The sequence below is a fragment of the Mytilus edulis genome, chromosome 9, assembly GCF_963676685.1.
Source record: "Mytilus edulis chromosome 9, xbMytEdul2.2, whole genome shotgun sequence".
In the NCBI taxonomy this organism is placed as follows: Eukaryota; Metazoa; Mollusca; class Bivalvia; order Mytilida; family Mytilidae; genus Mytilus; species Mytilus edulis.
Window position 1 is genome coordinate 87,120,572 of NC_092352.1, and position 20,627 is coordinate 87,141,198.

At 33.9% G+C, this 20,627-nt stretch overlaps 1 protein-coding gene across 1 annotated transcript in view; it reads left to right on the forward strand.

The window, feature by feature from the left end:
* Positions 1–20,627, forward strand: part of LOC139489310 (zinc finger ZZ-type and EF-hand domain-containing protein 1-like) — a 118,287-nt gene that overhangs the window by 69,269 nt on the left and 28,391 nt on the right. Inside the window, exons 67-68 of the mRNA XM_071275593.1 lie at positions 4,215–4,566; positions 5,596–5,807. Coding sequence (XP_071131694.1) covers positions 4,215–4,566; positions 5,596–5,807 — 564 coding nt within the window. The remainder of the gene's footprint in view (positions 1–4,214; positions 4,567–5,595; positions 5,808–20,627) is intronic.

The following is a 20,627-nucleotide window of genomic DNA, read 5'->3' on the forward strand; positions in this document are numbered from 1 at the left end:
GACAGTTTTTTATAAGTGTAAACTCATCTAATGTCCTTTCCAGTAGGGGACATGTAATATTGTATATCGTCGCTGGGCTTCTAAAATGTTGTAAATTACAAATTTTTCAAGAAAAAAATATCTCACAAACAGGCTTTGAAAATTTTGGCAAAATTCATGCTTCCAAAATGTTGTATGTGAACTTGAACATTTTTGTAAATAGCAATAAAATAAAAACTTTGACATTTCTGGATTATCCAAGAACTTAAATTATTTTCACAGAAATAAAGAAATGTACAATTACTTTTTTCCCAAAGCCATTCTACAACTATTTTCAAGTTTTCATACAACATTTTGGAAGCAAACTTTACAAACAACTGACATTTGCAATTTTGTAATATGTCTTATTTCACACATTTTGATTGGTCTAACTGTATGCTATTTTGTAATACCAAAGATTTTCTCCCGCCCAGACCATTGGTGTCAAAGAGTATTTTTAGCCAATAAAGTCATATACGACATTTTAGAAGCCCAGTGAAGATAAGCAATACCTTCCAAATTCTTGTTCATACTTGTGTGTGAATATAAATATGAATGTCCATGTACTGTTCTAAAATGATAAACTGAGAAAAAAAATAAGTGATTTAAAACTTTCTTTCACACCATGTATTGCACTCCTATAATTACTCGTGAGTAACAAGTTAGGGCTTCTTTCTTGTTTGAAACAGACATATTAGTGTTAACATCCTCCTAAATGATGTTTTATTGAATATTATATATTTCACTAAATCACAACATTTGAACAATAATTTGTCATCCATAATTTATAGTCTGAATAAATATCCATGTAAGTAAATTAAAATATTTTTCAAAAATAGAACAGTGAGACACAGTCCTTGTTACAAAAGTTAAATTGATGTATTAGGATAAATATTTCTGATTATTTCAGAACTATACCATGCCTACCCCACAAATTTGACTTTTACTGATATAGGTCTCCTTGATAGAAAAGAATTGCAGTCACAAGCTCCAAGCTAATCTTAAAGGAAAATTTTGTATAGATTCTTTTGGTCTGTTGTAGCAATTTTAACATGCTCTGATAGTACAAGACTTGGCATGTGGGCAAGCGTGATAAATGGTATATTCCAAGGGAAATATAATCAATGCTTTGTTTGGATTTTTATGTACATATCCATTGAGAATGTATCTATTTTAAATATCACTTTCAATGTACACCTTTCAATAGAATAGATGGTCCTGGTCACTTGGCTCCAACTACAAGTTTTCTTTATTTCTGATGATGTTAAAAATGGTGCTTCATTATGTTTAAAATCTGTTGTTTGTTCTATGTTTGTTTAGGTCAGTTATTCTTAGACCTTGAGCTGAAACTATAGAGAACTATCTTTTTGATGAGGTAACTGTCATATTACGTGTATGGACGGTAAATTCTGAAATGACCTCCCCTAAAAGTGTCACATGTTTCACCGTTTCATAACCCTGTTTAATCCACAACAAATTATTCGGATTTGCTATAGTAGACATTGCATGTTCCATGTCTGTAGTACATTGCATGGAGGGTTTTATGGTATTTTTCTGTTGTTCTATCTTGTCACAGTTTTCTGATCCAGCTCTGTGAGGAAATTCCAGTAATTTTCGTGGGACAGCTTTTGAATGGGATAATGTTCTCAGTTGATTTTCACCCTCCATCTGAATGTCTAAATCACATTTCATTTCAGCTTTGTATTCTTCCTGTTCAATCACATCATGGCCTATATGTACTTGAGTGAGGCATTTCAGACAGATAAATTGTTCACAAGTCTTACAATACAAGCAACAAGCCTGTCCTATGTGTTCCTCACATTTATTATCTTGAAAGTCAAAGCTAAAAGTCTCTGTTTCTGGCTGACCTACTTTCTTAATGTCAATAATTTTATGGTCCTTGGCATTTTTAAACTTTAGATGGACCTTGTCTTTACATTTAGTACACAACAACAATGAACAGTCCAAACATTTCCACTGAATTTTATCTCCTCTCTCACACAGCTGACATCCTACTGGAATCTGGGCTGTCTGTATGGGCTCTGCAACAGCCATCTTGGAATTTTGAAAAATGTCAAATTCTGATATGATTTAGATCCCTTCACCTTTTGTTCACATGAAGCATAGGTAACAATAAGAATTAAACCTTCATGTATTGAAAGAATTATAAATAACTGAACCATAGCTTTAAAGTTAATAAGTATATGGTTAAAAACAGTGGTCAGTGACCTTAATGTCCTAAATTTATGGCACATTTCTATAGGTTATTAAAGTTACCTTATATATATTTTTTTTAAAAGGATTGAAGTTTCTTGTGTAGATTTAATTCAACAAGTGTAAAATTTCTATTAAATATGGCCCTAAATTTCTTCATTTAAATGCCATACACTCAATCATTATTAGTGTACGTATGTTTATTACAGTTATTGACCAGTTACGTCTCAATAGGAATAGGTATTACATATGAGCTGCGTCGGATAGAAATCGACCATATGCAAGTGCATGCACACATATACATATCTAAGACTTTGATCGATTTTGGAATAACTAAGATATAAAAGCTGCATTTTGGTCCGTTTAAAACAATGTAAAAGGGTTGTCTTCTTATGAAAATCTACTTTTGGAACAATCACAGACTTTCCGTAGAAATTATTTTAACCCAAAATAGGTTAACAGAGGTATTGATTTTCGTTTGCATAAGGTCGATTTCTATCCGACGCAGCTCATATATACTTATCAATTATAGACAATTTATAAAATTTGCTCTGAGAATAAAGTTATCAAGAAATTAGAAAATTATTACTTCTTGAAAAAGACCAATTGAGTGATATATAAAAAATCAACATTAAGTTTCATGTCCATCATCATTTTGAGACTCTGTTACTGTTACACTCTGGGACAATTTTCTGATTTGGCTGCCTCTCAGGGCAAACAATTCAGAAAATGTCTCTGAACACAAAATCACAAAGGCAATATATCTCCATGCACATTAAATGATTTTTGAATACTATGTTAGAAGACTGTTTTTATACCCCCGCTTTGAAAAAAAAGGGGTTATACTGTTTTACCTCTGTCTGTCCTTCCGTCAGTCCGTCAGTCCGTCCGTCCCATGAATATTTTTCGTCACATTTTTCTCAGGAACTACACTACCAGGATTTCTGAAATTTGGTTTCAGGCTAGATATAAGTCAGCTATACTGTGTGATGCGTTTTCAGATTCATCACTCTACAACTTCCTGTTTACCGAACACTTGTATCATTTTTACACCTGATAGCCAAGTTGAAAATTTTTCCTCACATTTTTCTCATGAACTGCACTACCAGGATTTCTGATATTTGGATTCAGACTTGATATAAGTCAGCTATACTGTGTGATGCGTTTTCAGATTCATCACTCGACAACTTCCTGTTTACCGAACACTTGTATGATTTTACACATGATAGCATAGTTGAAAATTTTTGTAACATTTTTTTCAGGAACTTAACAATACAAGGATTTCTGAAATTTGGTTTCAGGGTTTAAATTAGTCAGCTATACCGTGTGATGCGTTTTCAGATTCATCACTCAACAACTTCCTGTTTACCGAACACTTGCGCATATTTTACACTATTAAAATTATCCACTTGCGGCGGGGGTATCATCAGTGAGCAGTAGCTCACAGTTTCACTTGGTTTTTTTTTTATCCTTCTTTAGCTTATTTGCTGCTCTCAAAAAAAGTTTAATTTATGAATAATATTTTGTATCCAAACTACTAGTAATAATTCTTAAGCAAAGTATTAACAAAAGATTGTCAAATTACCCTATTATTTGACTATACTTTTTAATACCATACATTTCTAAAAGAAAATATTGTCAAGGTGTCATACACCCAAATCATAGTACATCACATCCAGTTGCATACAAAAAAGTGTTGAAAATTGTAATTTTGAAATGTAAAGAAGATTTGATATGAATTTATCTTAATTTTTGAGATGAGAACATAGACAACATATTCTACAATGTTTTATATAATATAAATGTATTTTCATGGTAAGAATATTTAACCAAATTTTGATAAAATAAATATTTAAATTTTAAAATCTTTTTCTAAAGTTCCTTCTGTTCTGACAAGGAGGTCACAATTGTCTAAGTAAATACTGTGTTAGCATAGATAATGTATAAAAGTTTTATCAACATTGTAATTTTACCTGTTGTAGAATCCCAGAGAAGGCAAAAGAAGAAGCAAGTTCTGAAGACACCAAACTTATGAACACACCAGATAATGATGTGGAAGATGACATACAGAAACAAAAACGTAGCAGGAGCGCTGAACTTCTCAAAAAGGAATTGGAAAAACAAGGAAAATCTAGCTCTAGAGAATACCTGTACAAAGTCAACATGGCAATGGCTGTGTTGTATGCTAGACAAGTTCTGAGAAAGCTCTTGGCACACTGGCCAGAATCTGCTCCTGCCATTACAGCAGAATTATTGGGATGTAAACAAGTCCATGATATCCCATGTATCCTGGACTTACTCAACAGATCAGAAACTAAAGATGTATTCCAGACTGTAGGTTTAGTTCTAAAACTCTACTCATTTATTTTCGTGGGTATTAATTTTCCTGGATTTAGGAAAACTTACATATTCTTGCATATTTAAATTCTTAGTTTTGGCAAAGTCTCTGCATACATTTCTGTAGAAAATTTGTTATAAGTTGAACATTTAAATTTGTGGTTCACTTGTACCCAAGAAATCCACGAAAGATTAGTATCCAAGGAAAATAATTATGAATCCACAGTTTAGTTGATTTATCATTATTCGTTGAATACCAATTTTTGTGGATGTGGATTGTAAATTTTCTATAGGTTTTTATGCAGACCTTGGAAAAACCATGAAATTAAATATATTAAAAAATAACAAGTTTTTCTCTATCCACGAAAATAAATATCCACGAAAATAAATGATTCCTTAGTACTCTTTTGAAGTACCATTAAAAATCAGTATCTGAAATCATGCAAATTGTTTCTATAAGTGTAATAATAATGTACAATACATTTTAAAGCCTGTTTATATAGGTTGCACAGAAATGTTTAAGTAAACTTGGAAAGAGAGTCTTGTGTCAGAAGTATACACAGACATACAAGAGGGACGAAAGATACCAGAGTGTCAGTCAAACTCATATATCAAAAATAAACTGACAACGCCATGGCTAAAAAAAAAAAGACAAATAATAGAACACAATACAAAACATAAAAAACTGACAACTAAGCAATATGAACCCCACCAAAATTGGGGGTGATCTCAGGTACTCTGGAAGGGTAAGCAGATCATGTGGCACCCGTGGTGTTGCTATATGGTATTATAAACTGGGAAAATAGTCTAATTCGATAGGTCATATTCATGAATTCGATAGGTCATATTCATGAAAAGGGAAGGTGATTGTAGTTACGACATAAGTAATATATTCGATTTCATCTGTGAAACCGTTATTTCGTAACAGTCAACCAATTTGTGATGGTGTCGGTAAAATTTACGTAATATGTGCTTTATATTTCTCTTGTTGGTAAAGTTGAAGCATATTGAACTGTTGATTAACAGGTTGTACAGAAAGTGATTAAGTACAGTGACAAAGAGAGCCTGATCCCTATTGCATGTACGGCTGCCCAGTTCATGGAGGAGATCACAATGTCATCCTTAATCAAACAGTTAAACACAGATGACTATAAACAGAATAAAGATTGTGTCAAGGATTTGAAGGAAGCCATACAAATCCCAGGAGCTTCCAAATTACAAATATCTTTTGATAGCAAGTAAGTAAACTTCCTCCTAATAGTCTTCTTTTTTCTTTTTATAATTTTAGATAAATGGTAATGCTTTCTGTTTGCATTAATTTTTAACTAATTTTTAAAGGTCAAGCAACTTTGAAAAAGGGTAAAGAACCATACCAGTGCTGTTTCTTTGATAACTTGTTAATTTTATCGTATTTAAATCTGTTCTCTAGTAATACAGGTTCACCATATTTTGTCACTGCACACATTTTGGTTAGAAAAAAATGATCATTCAAAAATTTTGTCACTTTGACCTATATTTATTCCACAATCTTGGTACTAAGGTCTTTCTTAAGCAAGAATTACATATTTGAAAAAAATTAAAAATAAAAATCCATATTTTTGCAAGGTTACCATTTACAATTAAAATCATACATTTATGAAGAAAAAAAATCTTGTTAATGGTTCATTCTGTTTTATCTAGAACTGTGTTACTAAATATCAACTGTTTGGGTATGTTAAACCATGTTGTCTGGTTGTGATATATAGTGGTTGGGTTAAGATTCAATCAAGTTAAACCATGTTGTCTGGTTGTGATATATAGTGGTTGGGTTAAGATCCAATCAAATCATGTTGTCTGGTTGTGATATATAGTGGTTGGGTTAAGATCCAAGTAAACCATGTTGTCTGGTTGTGATATATAGTGGTTGGGTTAAGATCCAATCAAATCATGTTGTCTGGTTGTGATATATAGTGGTTGGGTTAGTATGTTAAACCATGTTGTCTGGTTGTGATATATAGTGGTTGGGTTAAGATCCAATCAAACCATGTTGTCTGGTTGTGATATATAGTGGTTGGGTTAAGATCCAATCAAATCATGTTGTCTGGTTGTGATATATAGTGGTTGGGTTAAGATCCAATCAAACCATGTTGTCTGGTTGTGATATATAGTGGTTGGGTTAAGATCCAATCAAACCATGTTGTCTGGTTGTGATATATAGTGGTTGGGTTAAGATCCAATCAAACCATGTTGTCTGGTTGTGATATATAGTGGTTGGGTTAAGATCCAATCAAACCATGTTGTCTGGTTGTGATATATAGTGGTTGGGTTAAGATCCAATCAAATCATGTTGTCTGGTTGTGATATATAGTGGTTGGGTTAAGATCCAATCAAATCATGTTGTCTGGTTGTGATATATAGTGATTGGGTTAAGATCCAATCAAACCATGTTGTCTGGTTGTGATATATAGTGGTTGGGTTAAGATCCAATCAAACCATGTTGTCTGGTTGTGATATATAGTGATTGGGTTAAGATCCAATCAAACCATGTTGTCTGGTTGTGATATATAGTGGTTGGGTTAAGATCCAATCAAATCATGTTGTCTGGTTGTGATATATAGTGGTTGGGTTAAGATCCAATCAAGTTAAACCATGTTGTCTGGTTGTGATATATAGTGGTTGCATTAACATCCAATTAAATCGTGTTGTCTGGTTGTGATATATATAGTGGTTGGGTTAAGATCCAATCAAACCATGTTGTCTGGTTGTGATATATAGTGGTTGGGTTAAGATCCAATCAAATCATGTTGTCTGGTTGTGATATATAGTGATTGGGTTAAGATCCAATCAAACCATGTTGTCTGGTTGTGATATATAGTGGTTGGGTTAAGATCCAATCAAACCATGTTGTCTGGTTGTGATATATAGTGATTGGGTTAAGATCCAATCAAACCATGTTGTCTGGTTGTGATATATAGTGGTTGGGTTAAGATCCAATCAAATCATGTTGTCTGGTTGTGATATATAGTGGTTGGGTTAAGATCCAATCAAACCATGTTGTCTGGTTGTGATATATAGTGGTTGGGTTAAGATCCAATCAAACCATGTTGTCTGGTTGTGATATATAGTGGTTGGGTTAAGATCCAATCAAACCATGTTGTCTGGTTGTGATATATAGTGGTTGGGTTAAGATCCAATCAAACCATGTTGTCTGGTTGTGATATATAGTGGTTGGGTTAAGATCCAATCAAGTTAAACCATGTTGTCTGGTTGTGATATATAGTGGTTGGGTTAAGATCCAATCAAGTTAAACCATGTTGTCTGGTTGTGATATATAGTGGTTGGGTTAAGATCCAATCAAGTTAAACCATGTTGTCTGGTTGTGATATATAGTGGTTGCATTAACATCCAATTAAATCGTGTTGTCTGGTTGTGATATATATAGTGGTTGGGTTAAGATCCAATCAAATCATGTTGTCTGGTTGTGATACATAGTGGTTGGGTTAGTATGTTAAATCATGTTGTCTGGTTGTGATATATAGTGGTTGGGTTAGTATGTTAAGCCATATTGTCTGGTTGTGATATATAGTGGTTGGCTAAGATCCAATCAAACCATGTTGTCTGGTTGTGATATATAGTGGTTGGATTAAGATCCAATCAAGTAAAACCATGTTGTCTGGCTGTGATATATAGTGATTGGGTTAAGATCCAATCAAACCATGTTGTCTGGTTGTGATATATAGTGGTTGGGTTAAGATCCAATCAAATCATGTTGTCTGGTTGTGATATATAGTGGTTGGGTTATGATCCAATCAAACCATGTTGTCTGGTTGTGATATATAGTGGTTGGGTTAGTATATGTTAAATCATGTTGTCTGGTTGTGATATATAGTGGTTGGGTTAAGATCCAATCAAACCATGTTGTCTGGTTGTGATATATAGTGATTGGGTTAAGATCCAATCAAACCATGTTGTCTGGTTGTGATATATAGTGGTTGGGTTAAGATCCAATCAAATCATGTTGTCTAGTTGTGATATATAGTGGTTGGGTTAAGATCCAATCAAATCATGTTGTCTGGTTGTGATATATAGTGGTATGGTTAAGATCCAATCAAACCATGTTGTCTGGTTGTGATATATAGTGGTTGGGTTAAGTTCCAATCAAATCATGTTGTCTGGTTGTGATATATAGTGGTTGGGTTAAGATCCAATCAAACCATGTTGTCTGGTTGTGATATATAGTGGTTGGGTTAAGATCCAATCAAACCATGTTGTCTGGTTGTGATATATAGTGGTTGGGTTAAGATCCAATCAAATCATGTTGTCTGGTTGTGATATATAGTGGTTGGGTTAAGTTCCAATCAAACCATGTTGTCTGGTTGTGATATATAGTGGTTGGGTTAAGATCCAATCAAACCATGTTGTCTGGTTGTGATATATAGTGGTTGGGTTAAGATCCAATCAAACCATGTTGTCTGGTTGTGATATATAGTGGTTGGGTTAAGATCCAATCAAACCATGTTGTCTGGTTGTGATATATAGTGGTTGGGTTAAGATCCAATCAAATCATGTTGTCTGGTTGTGATATATAGTGGTTGGGTTAAGATCCAATCAAACCATGTTGTCTGGTTGTGATATATAGTGGTTGGGTTAGTATGTTAAACCATGTTGTCTGGTTGTGATATATAGTGGTTGGGTTAAGATCCAATCAAACCATGTTGTCTGGTTGTGATATATAGTGGTTGGGTTAAGTTCCAATCAAACAATGTTGTCTGGTTGTGATATATAGTGGTTGGGTTAAGATCCAATCAAATCATGTTGTTTGGTTGTGATATATAGTGGTTGGGTTAAGATCCAATCAAACCATGTTGTCTGGTTGTGATATATAGTGGTTGGGTTAAGTTCCAATCAAACAATGTTGTCTGGTTGTGATATATAGTGATTGGGTTAAGATCCAATCAAACCATGTTGTCTGGTTGTGATATATAGTGGTTGGGTTAAGATCCAATCAAATCATGTTGTCTGGTTGTGATATATAGTGGTTGGGTTAAGATCCAATCAAACCATGTTGTCTGGTTGTGATATATAGTGATTGGGTTAAGATCCAATCAAACCATGTTGTCTGGTTGTGATATATAGTGGTTGGGTTAAGATCCAATCAAATCATGTTGTTTGGTTGTGATATATAGTGGTTGGGTTAAGATCCAATCAAACCATGTTGTCTGGTTGTGATATATAGTGGTTGGGTTAAGATCCAATCAAACCATGTTGTCTGGTTGTGATATATAGTGGTTGGGTTAAGATCCAATCAAATCATGTTGTTTGGTTGTGATATATAGTGGTTGGGTTAAGATCCAATCAAACCATGTTGTCTGGTTGTGATATATAGTGGTTGGGTTAAGTTCCAATCAAATCATGTTGTCTGGTTGTGATATATAGTGGTTGGGTTAAGATCCAATCAAATCATGTTGTCTGGTTGTGATATATAGTGGTTGGGTTAAGATCCAATCAAACCATGTTGTCTGGTTGTGATATAGAGTGGTTGGGTTAAGATCCAATCAAACCATGTTGTCTGGTTGTGATATATAGTGGTTGGGTTAAGTTCCAATCAAACAATGTTGTCTGGTTGTGATATATAGTGGTTGGGTTAAGATCCAATCAAATCATGTTGTTTGGTTGTGATATATAGTGGTTGGGTTAAGATCCAATCAAACCATGTTGTCTGGTTGTGATATATAGTGGTTGGGTTAAGATCCAATCAAACCATGTTGTCTGGTTGTGATATATAGTGGTTGGGTTAAGATCCAATCAAATCATGTTGTCTGGTTGTGATATATAGTGGTTGGGTTAAGTTCCAATCAAACAATGTTGTCTGGTTGTGATATATAGTGGTTGGGTTAAGATCCAATCAAATCATGTTGTTTGGTTGTGATATATAGTGGTTGGGTTAAGATCCAATCAAACCATGTTGTCTGGTTGTGATATATAGTGGTTGGGTTAAGTTCCAATCAAATCATGTTGTCTGGTTGTGATATATAGTGGTTGGGTTAAGATCCAATCAAATCATGTTGTCTGGTTGTGATATATAGTGGTTGGGTTAAGATCCAATCAAACCATGTTGTCTGGTTGTGATATATAGTGGTTGGGTTAAGATCCAATCAAACCATGTTGTCTGGTTGTGATATATAGTGGTATGGTTAAGATCCAATCAAATCATGTTGTCTGGTTGTGATATATAGTGGTTGGGTTAAGATCCAATCAAACCATGTTGTCTGGTTGTGATATATAGTGGTTGGGTTAAGATCCAATCAAACCATGTTGTCTGGTTGTGATATATAGTGGTTGGGTTAAGATCCAATCAAACCATGTTGTCTGGTTGTGATATATAGTGGTTGGGTTAAGTTCCAAACAAATCATGTTGTCTGGTTGTGATATATAGTGGTTGGGTTAAGATCCAATCAAACCATGTTGTCTGGTTGTGATATATAGTGGTTGGGTTAAGATCCAATCAAACCATGTTGTCTGGTTGTGATATAGAGTGGTTGGGTTAAGATCCAATCAAACCATGTTGTCTGGTTGTGATATAGAGTGGTTGGGTTAAGATCCAATCAAACCATGTTGTCTGGTTGTGATATAGAGTGGTTGGGTTAAGATCCAATCAAACCATGTTGTCTGGTTGTGATATAGAGTGGTTGGGTTAAGATCCAATCAAACCATGTTGTCTGGTTGTGATATAGAGTGGTTGGGTTAAGATCCAATCAAATCATGTTGTCTGGTTGTGATACAGAGTGGTTGGGTTAAGATCCAATCAAACCATGTTGTCTGGTTGTGATATAGAGTGGTTGGGTTAAGATCCAATCAAACCATGTTGTCTGGTTGTGATATAGAGTGGTTGGGTTAAGATCCAATCAAACCATGTTGTCTGGTTGTGATATAGAGTGGTTGGGTTAAGATCCAATCAAACCATGTTGTCTGGTTGTGATATAGAGTGGTTGGGTTAAGATCCAATCAAACCATGTTGTCTGGTTGTGATATAGAGTGGTTGGGTTAAGATCCAATCAAACCATGTTGTCTGGTTGTGATATATAGTGGTTGGGTTAAGATCCAATCAAACCATGTTGTCTGGTTGTGATATATAGTGGTTGGGTTAAGATCCAATCAAACCATGTTGTCTGGTTGTGATATATAGTGGTTGGGTTAAGATCCAATCAAACCATGTTGTCTGGTTGTGATATATAGTGGTTGGGTTAAGATCCAATCAAACCATGTTGTCTGGTTGTGATATATAGTGGTTGGGTTAAGATCCAATCAAATCATGTTGTCTGGTTGTGATATATAGTGGTTGGGATAAGATCCAATCAAATCATGTTGTCTGGTTGTGATATATAGTGGTTGGGTTAAGATCCAATCAAACCATGTTGTCTGGTTGTGATATATAGTGGTTGGGTTAAGATCCAATCAAACCATGTTGTCTGGTTGTGATATATAGTGGTTGGGTTAAGATCCAATCAAACCATGTTGTCTGGTTGTGATATATAGTGGTTGGGTTAAGATCCAATCAAACCATGTTGTCTGGTTGTGATATATAGTGGTTGGGTTAAGATCCAATCAAACCATGTTGTCTGGTTGTGATATAGAGTGGTTGGGTTAAGATCCAATCAAACCATGTTGTCTGGTTGTGATATAGAGTGGTTGGGTTAAGATCCAATCAAACCATGTTGTCTGGTTGTGATATAGAGTGGTTGGGTTAAGATCCAATCAAACCATGTTGTCTGGTTGTGATATATAGTGGTTGGGTTAAGATCCAATCAAACCATGTTGTCTGGTTGTGATCTATAGTGGTTGGGTTAAGATCCAATCAAACCATGTTGTCTGGTTGTGATCTATAGTGGGTGGGTTAAGATCCAATCAAACCATGTTGTCTGGTTGTGATCTATAGTGGGTGGGTTAAGATCCAATCAAACCATGTTGTCTGGTTGTGATCTATAGTGGTTGGGTTAAGATCCAATCAAACCATGTTGTCTGGTTGTGATCTATAGTGGTTGGGTTAAGATCCAATCAAACCATGTTGTCTGGTTGTGATATATAGTGGTTGGGTTAAGATCCAATCAAATCATGTTGTCTGGTTGTGATATATAGTGGTTGGGTTAAGATCCAATCAAACCATGTTGTCTGGTTGTGATATATAGTGGTTGGGTTAAGATCCAATCAAACCATGTTGTCTGGTTGTGATATATAGTGGTTGGGTTAAGATCCAATCAAACCATGTTGTCTGGTTGTGATATATAGTGGTTGGGTTAAGATCCAATCAAATCATGTTGTCTGGTTGTGATATATAGTGGTTGGGTTAAGATCCAATCAAACCATGTTGTCTGGTTGTGATATATAGTGGTTGGGTTAAGATCCAATCAAACCATGTTGTCTGGTTGTGATATATAGTGGTTGGGTTAAGATCCAATCAAATCATGTTGTCTGGTTGTGAGATATAGTGGTTGGGTTAAGATCCAATCAAATCATGTTGTCTGGTTGTGAGATATAGTGGTTGGGTTAAGATCCAATCAAATCATGTTGTCTGGTTGTGATATATAGTGGTTGGGTTAAGTTCCAAACAAATCATGTTGTCTGGTTGTGATATATAGTGGTTGGGTTAAGATCCAATTAAACCATGTTGTCAGGTTGTGATATATAGTGGTTGGGTTAAGTTCCAAACAAATCATGTTGTCTGGTTGTGATATATAGTGATTGGGTTAAGATCCAATCAAACCATGTTGTCTGGTTGTGATATATAGTGGGTGGGTTAAGATCCAATCAAACCATGTTGTCTAGTTGTGATATATAGTGGTTGGGTTAAGATCCAATCAAACCATGTTGTCTGGTTGTGATATATAGTGGTTGGGTTAAGATCCAATCAAGTTAAACCATGTTGTCTGGTTGTGATATATAGTGGTTGGGTTAAGATCGAATCAAACCATGTTGTCTGGTTGTGATATATAGTGGTTGGACTAAAATCCAATCAAACCATGTTGTCTGGTTGTGATATATAGTGGTTGGGTTAAGATCCAATCAAATCATGTTGTCTGGTTGTGATATATAGTGGTTGGGTTAAGATCCAATCAAACCATGTTGTCTGGTTGTGATATATAGTGGTTGGGTTAAGATCCAATCAAACCATGTTGTCTGGTTGTGATATATAGTGGTTGGGTTAAGATCCAATCAAGTTAAACCATGTTGTCTGGTTGTGATATATAGTGGTTGGGTTAAGATCCAATCAAATCATGTTGTCTGGTTGTGATATATAGTGGTTGGGTTAAGATCCAATCAAACCATGTTGTCTGGTTGTGATATATAGTGGTTGGGTTAAGATCCAATCAAACCATGTTGTCTAGTTGTGATATATAGTGGTTGGGTTAAGATCCAATCAAATCATGTTGTCTAGTTGTGATATATAGTGGTTGGGTTAAGATCCAATCAAACCATGTTGTCTGGTTGTGATATATAGTGGTTGGGTTAAGATCCAATCAAACCATGTTGTCTAGTTGTGATATATAGTGGTTGGGTTAAGATCCAATCAAACCATGTTGTCTGGTTGTGATATATAGTGGTTGGGTTAAGATCCAATCAAACCATCACTAGTAACCCGAATTTAACTTGATCGGACAAAAACGTGTTAACGCTATTTAAATGAGATTGATCGTTATTTGATAAAGATTGACAAAAATTAAAAATTATATTTAATTCATTTCAATTCATATCAATTCATTTTAACGCCAGTCAAATAGATTTCTCTGCAGTCGATCAATTGAAATCAATTTAGTGGTTAGTTGCGTCAAACTAATAGGCCACGCCCCTGTTAAGCTATTTCAAACATGCATTAATTCGTTTTAAACATGGATGAGACCCGGACTTTTTACAGGTAAATCACTTAAGCGAAACGACCTCGATGTATCTATCGTTTGGGCAGAATCAATTTGCGCCAATTGCAGTTTTTTGTTTCAAACTTTAAATGCGTACAGTCTTAGTAAAGTCACATGTTTCACAATTTAAACAAGCGAATGAATAATAGGGCGCCCGAATAATACACGTGACATGTTCATATATAAGGAATTAAAATAAAAACATTAAAACATATATGCACACGCGGTTTAAAAATGCAAAACTTGTGAATTTGTTGAAAATAAAATAGATAGATAATTATATAACATGATTTTAATTTGCTCAAATGCACTAGATCTTTATCGCATATAAACATGCGTTTCAAAAATTGCCAAGTTCTATGAAAACTCGTGGCATGTAAGTTACGTGTGGTCCTTTGCAACTATTTACAAAACTTTATGTATTCCTGTATATTTACCGTTTCTCTTTTTTCTGTTTTACTATAATAATTCTTTATTCCGTAAGAAAATTAATATACAGCTCATAGGATCAAATACATACACAAATTATACAGTTTACTATATTGTACTCGTATGTAAATGTAGACACGGAAAACTACACAGAAATTATTCATTGTGTACATAATTTAAATCGATGTATTTCATATTTTCGGTATTGACTGTAAAAAGTGCTTAAGTGCAGTATGAGTAAAATACAGAATTAACTCTATCTTTTTTTATATTTCTTTATTTTAGAGGTAAGCTGCTGGCCAAGTTTCACTTATTCTGTCGCAAATCATTTACTTCAATAACCAATCAATTGTATTCTGAAAGAAGTTGATTTGTTCTCTGTACGAATACATGAAATATTTCTCACTGAACATTATGTTTGCAATCGATGATCAAATACAAATCTACAGTATTTATATGAAAGAGACAGAACTAGCCAAGGAATTTGTTTTTGTCCCGGCTGATAAAGCTGCTAATAATATCATTATTGTTTGACGTAAATTTTATATAGAGGTTCTGCAAAAGGAAATCACGAATTCACCAACATTCCAACTGACTTCATTTTCAGAAAACGACATCTGTAACAAACATAAACTTTTAGCTACTTCTTTACAAGCAGAACCAAACACAATGAAAGTCCCAACTATGTACTGGCTTCCGAAGCTGCACAAAAAACCTTACAAATATAGATTTATTTCATCTTCCAGCCATTGTTCAACTACTAAATTGTCTGTTTTACTTACTAGTACACTTGGTACAATAAAAAACCTGATAATAAATTGTTCAAATAAGGCCTTTGAAAATAGTGGAATTAATTACTTTTGGAGTGTCAAAAACTCGTTGGAAGTACTTGATAAATTGCATGCATATATTGGTGATTTTGAATCTGTTCAAAGTTTTGATTTTTCTACCCTATATACCACTTTGCCTCATATTCTTATTAAGAAAAAATTCACATCCATAATTAACTGGGCATTTAAAAAGTCGGAATGCGAGTACATATGTTCAAACTCTTTTAGATCATTTTTTAGTAGCAATAAACAAAAGAACTATGTCAATTGGACATGCTTTGATACTATTTATGCACTTGAATTTTTACTTGATAACATTTTTGTTCGCTTTGGAGATTCCGTATATCGTCAAGTTATTGGAATTCCAATGGGGACTAACTGTGCACCACTTATTGCGGACCTGTTTTTGTATTGTTATGAGTTACAATTTATGACTAAAATTAGCAAAGACCCATCAAAACAACATTTGATACAAAAATTTAACAATACTTTTAGATATTTGGATGATATATTGGCTCTAAATAATGACGACTTCAGTATGTATACTAAAAAAATTTATCCTGTAGAACTTACTTTAAATAAAGCTAATGATAACAATGACCACTGCCCTTTCCTCGATCTTGATATCTATATCATAAACGGGAAGCTTAATACAAAAATTTATGATAAAAGAGATGATTTTTCATTTCCTATTGTTAATTATCCATTTTTAGATGGTGACGTTCCCTTGTCACCATCTTATGGTGTTTATATATCTCAACTTGTACGATTCGCTCGTGTATGTAACAATGTATTAGATTTTAGCGAGAGAAATTTATGTATTACTGAAAAATTATTACACCAGGGTTTTCGATATCACAAACTGGTCAAAACATTTACTAAATTTTATCACCGGTATAAGGAAATAATTCGTAAATATAACTCAACATGCAGACATCTTATACGTTCAGGTATTTCACATCCAAAATTTTATGGAAATATTCTTTATAAAGCACAAAAATGTCAGTATTCTCCTCAGAAACTAACAAAACCTTTAAATAGACTTATTAAAAGGGGATATAGTTACGATACTGTTGTCAGGTCATTAAAGATTGCATATTTTGGCTTTAACATTGATTCACTGATAGGGTCTTTGCATCGGAACTAAACACATTTACTTCTAAAATAACAGTTGTTGGCATGACACGGGTTATGTTCTTCTCATATATTTTATGATAGTATGATACTAAACCCCTAACGGGAGGGATTGTACCTGATATTCATATGATGAAGACATAATCTTTCAATCAGTTTAATTGAGGTCTGGAGCTGGCATGTCAGTTAACTGCTAGTAGTCTGTTGTTATTTATGTATTATTGTCATTTTATTTATTTTCTTTTGTTACATCTTTTGACATCAGACTCGGACTTCTCTTGAACTGAATTTTAATGTGCGTATTGTTATTCTTTTACTTTTCTACATTGGCTAGAGGTATAGGGGGAGGGTTGAGATCTCATAAACATGTTTAACCCCGCCGCAATTTTGCGCCTGTCCCAAGTCAGGAGCCTCTGGCCTTTGTTAGTCTTGTATGATTTTAAATTTTAGTTTCTTGTGTATAATTCGGAGTTTAGTATGACGTCCATTATCACTGTACTATTATGCATATTTTAGGGGCCAGCTGAAGGACACCTACGGGTGCGGGAATTCTCGCTACATTGAAGACCCATTGGTTGCCTTCGGCTGTTGTTTGCTCTATGGTCGGGTGGTTGTCGCTTTGACATATTCACCATTTCCTTCTCTCAATTTTATTAATAATATATTTCTTTATTATTATTCTACATATATTTGAAGGATCGAAATAATCAGTTCTACAAATGGATGTTATTTAAAGACTTGACATTTTACAATTATCAAGTGCATCCATGAAATTTTTATCGACGCACCAAATTTTTCCCTTTCATCGAACATAACGATCTTCTTACTTGTTCGTTGTATTCTAAAATTAAAATCCTACACAAATTGCAAAAACTTTTATTCTCCGGCTAGACTGCGTAAAAGATAAATATTGCTTTGTTTGTGTATACACAATGTTTTGAAGGCCGATATCCAGTTCGGCTAAAAAAGAATTAATTTGCGCTACAAGTTAATTACGCGAATTCTTTTTTTTTTGTTTGTATCACTTAATCATAAAAACTGCAACATTCATTTGCGCCAATAAAACAATCATTTAATTGTGCAAATATCAGTGTATATAAAGTGCGAATCCAGCTAGTTCATTTTTACTGTTATATGCGGGTATGTCTATTGTAGAATAAAGGATTATGGGAAAACTGTATTTGTTTACGTTTTGAAAATATCAAGTTAAAGGATTTTAAGTTACGTTTTAACATATTTTCATTGTGATATGTCTTTATAATATACAAACATAGCATTAAAATTCAAAAAAGTGTTATAAAAGCATCATAATATAGCATATCGATTATTGAAAGCGATCCATTTTAACTATAGATGCGATGAATTATCACTGTTAGTGCAGTCATTATTAATGTAGAATTTTCAAAGATGCGAGGAATTTTTATTGTAGAATTATGTGATAAATGCACTTGCAACAAATGAAAAAAAACTAAGTTGATGACTTTAGGATTTATGATACATGTATTTTCAAATTGAAATACAAACTCCTCATTCATTCTTCATCAAATATATAGCTTTTCAAACTTGTAACAAAAGCGATTCTCAAAATGTCATATTGTATTCTTCAGATTACGTTTCTCCTTGATTTTAACTTATATAGGGAATCACTGGATCGTGACAGCAGCGGGCCCTCTTAGGCAGTCAGTGGGCCCCTACTAATGAAAAATTCTAGATCCGCGAATGGATACTACCGCAGAGGTAAAACCATACACATATGGGTTATTGTACATGAAATGCATGCTTCAATTCATTTTTGTTGATTATAGACCCTTTGGAACTGTATGTGGGCTATTTCAGCAACTAGGCAAACAATCCCCAAACTAGATACACGGTTAGATTCAGCATGTCAACGAATTCCAAATATCTATATTAAAGGACATTTGTCTATAAATGTGGACCCCACAAAATTGAAAAAGGGATCAAAAATTTTTAAAAAATGCATGCATCGAATACATTTGTTATTGAAGGCATGACTGTAACAATAGGATGAATATACAAAAATATCTTATTCTGGGGTCTCATTGGGGGGGTTCTGATCCCGGATCCCGCTTACTGTTTTGGCAGATTCCCTTATTCCGCTTATTGTTTTGTCAGATTCCCGTATCCCGCTTATACTATGCAGTTCTATTTTTTTGTGATTATTCGTGTCCCGCTAGACTTCATTTCCCGTTTTTCAGTTCACAATCATTTGACTTTCACCTGTCACGCTTGCAAAAAATCGGCAATCCGGCGTGACGCTTATACCCAAATGCGACCCACTATTTTAGTGTTTTACTCTATTTTGACTCATATTAAGCCCATTATAAATATAGTAAAAAAGTAGCGTGGATTTTTGTGTCCCTTTTTATCCCATCTCGTTTCGTTTTTGAGCCATATATAGATGTCGTATGTGACAATGAAACAACTCTCCCTCCGATTCACAATTTATAAAAGTAGACCATTATACGTCAAAATACTGTCTTCAACATGGAGTCTTGGCTCACACCGAATAGCAAGTTATAAAGGGCTCCAGTGTAAAACCTTTTGAACGGGAAAACAAAGGTGCAATCTATATCAAGATGTACGTAATTAGTGGTGAAGTGTCATGGAAATGGATAAAAAAATAAGGATAAAGATCCCTATACGCTTTATAAGAAACTAAATGGAATACATTTGAAATAAATGTTATTTCTATTGAATTTATTAGAGTGTTTTAAAACCAAACTTTCCTCCGTAAGTTAAATTTTATCAAATCTTTCTCTTAATTTATCTATTATTTGAGCAAGTCGGCTAAATTAAGGCTTTACAGCTTATTTCCTAATGCATGTAAAGCAAAACTTTGGTTGGCTTGCTTGCTTTGTTTGTATAATTGTTTATACAAACTTTGTAAATAAGATTGACATTTTTAAACAATATGAATAGGCATAGTTTAACCTGTATTTTTAATATTTGAATTAAATTGGGTGTTATCATAATGATTATCCAATAAAGAAAGCAAGCAAATCAACTAAAGTCTTGCTCTACATGCTTAAAGAAATGAGCTGTAATAGATAAAAAAAAAAATTATACAGTGAAAATGCACCGCATATACAATACTAATGATTCGCTCCACAGTGAAAATGAAAGAATAGTATCATTATTCGACAGTAAACATGACTAGCATTACGAAATCATCATGGTGGAATTTAGTTAAATATGAAGAAACTGAATGACAAAGCATATTCTACGTTATACAACTTTAATAATTGTATTAAAATGAATATTTTTTACTGCAACAACATCTTACCTGTTAGTTATGATCAGTTATAAAGCACCTGCACGATCTGTTCGTGAAATGTCCTAAATATTCACCTATTTTGGTATATATTTCACAGCTGGATGGCTTTAGGCGCGATAAAACTCCGCTCGCATCTCTTACTTTGTTTAATTAGTATTATGTATTTCTGAACATATACATTTTAACCAATTTTCCTCATTTTCTTAAAAAATTTAAAAAAGTTCGTCTGTTTATTTATCATTCTACATTAGACATTTATGGCATATACAGTAAAAATGATATTTTGGGATCCGCACTTTACATACACTGAAATATTATACACTTGTTTTCAAATGTTTCTTCTTAGAGCACTGAGGAGGTCCTTTTTGGTATTTACATGTAGGTTCAGAATTTGCAAACTGAAAGGGCCTCCTTAGTGCACTTAGACTGACAAAAAAGTGCACAATGGACCTGATGGAAAGATAGAATTGACACAAAAAC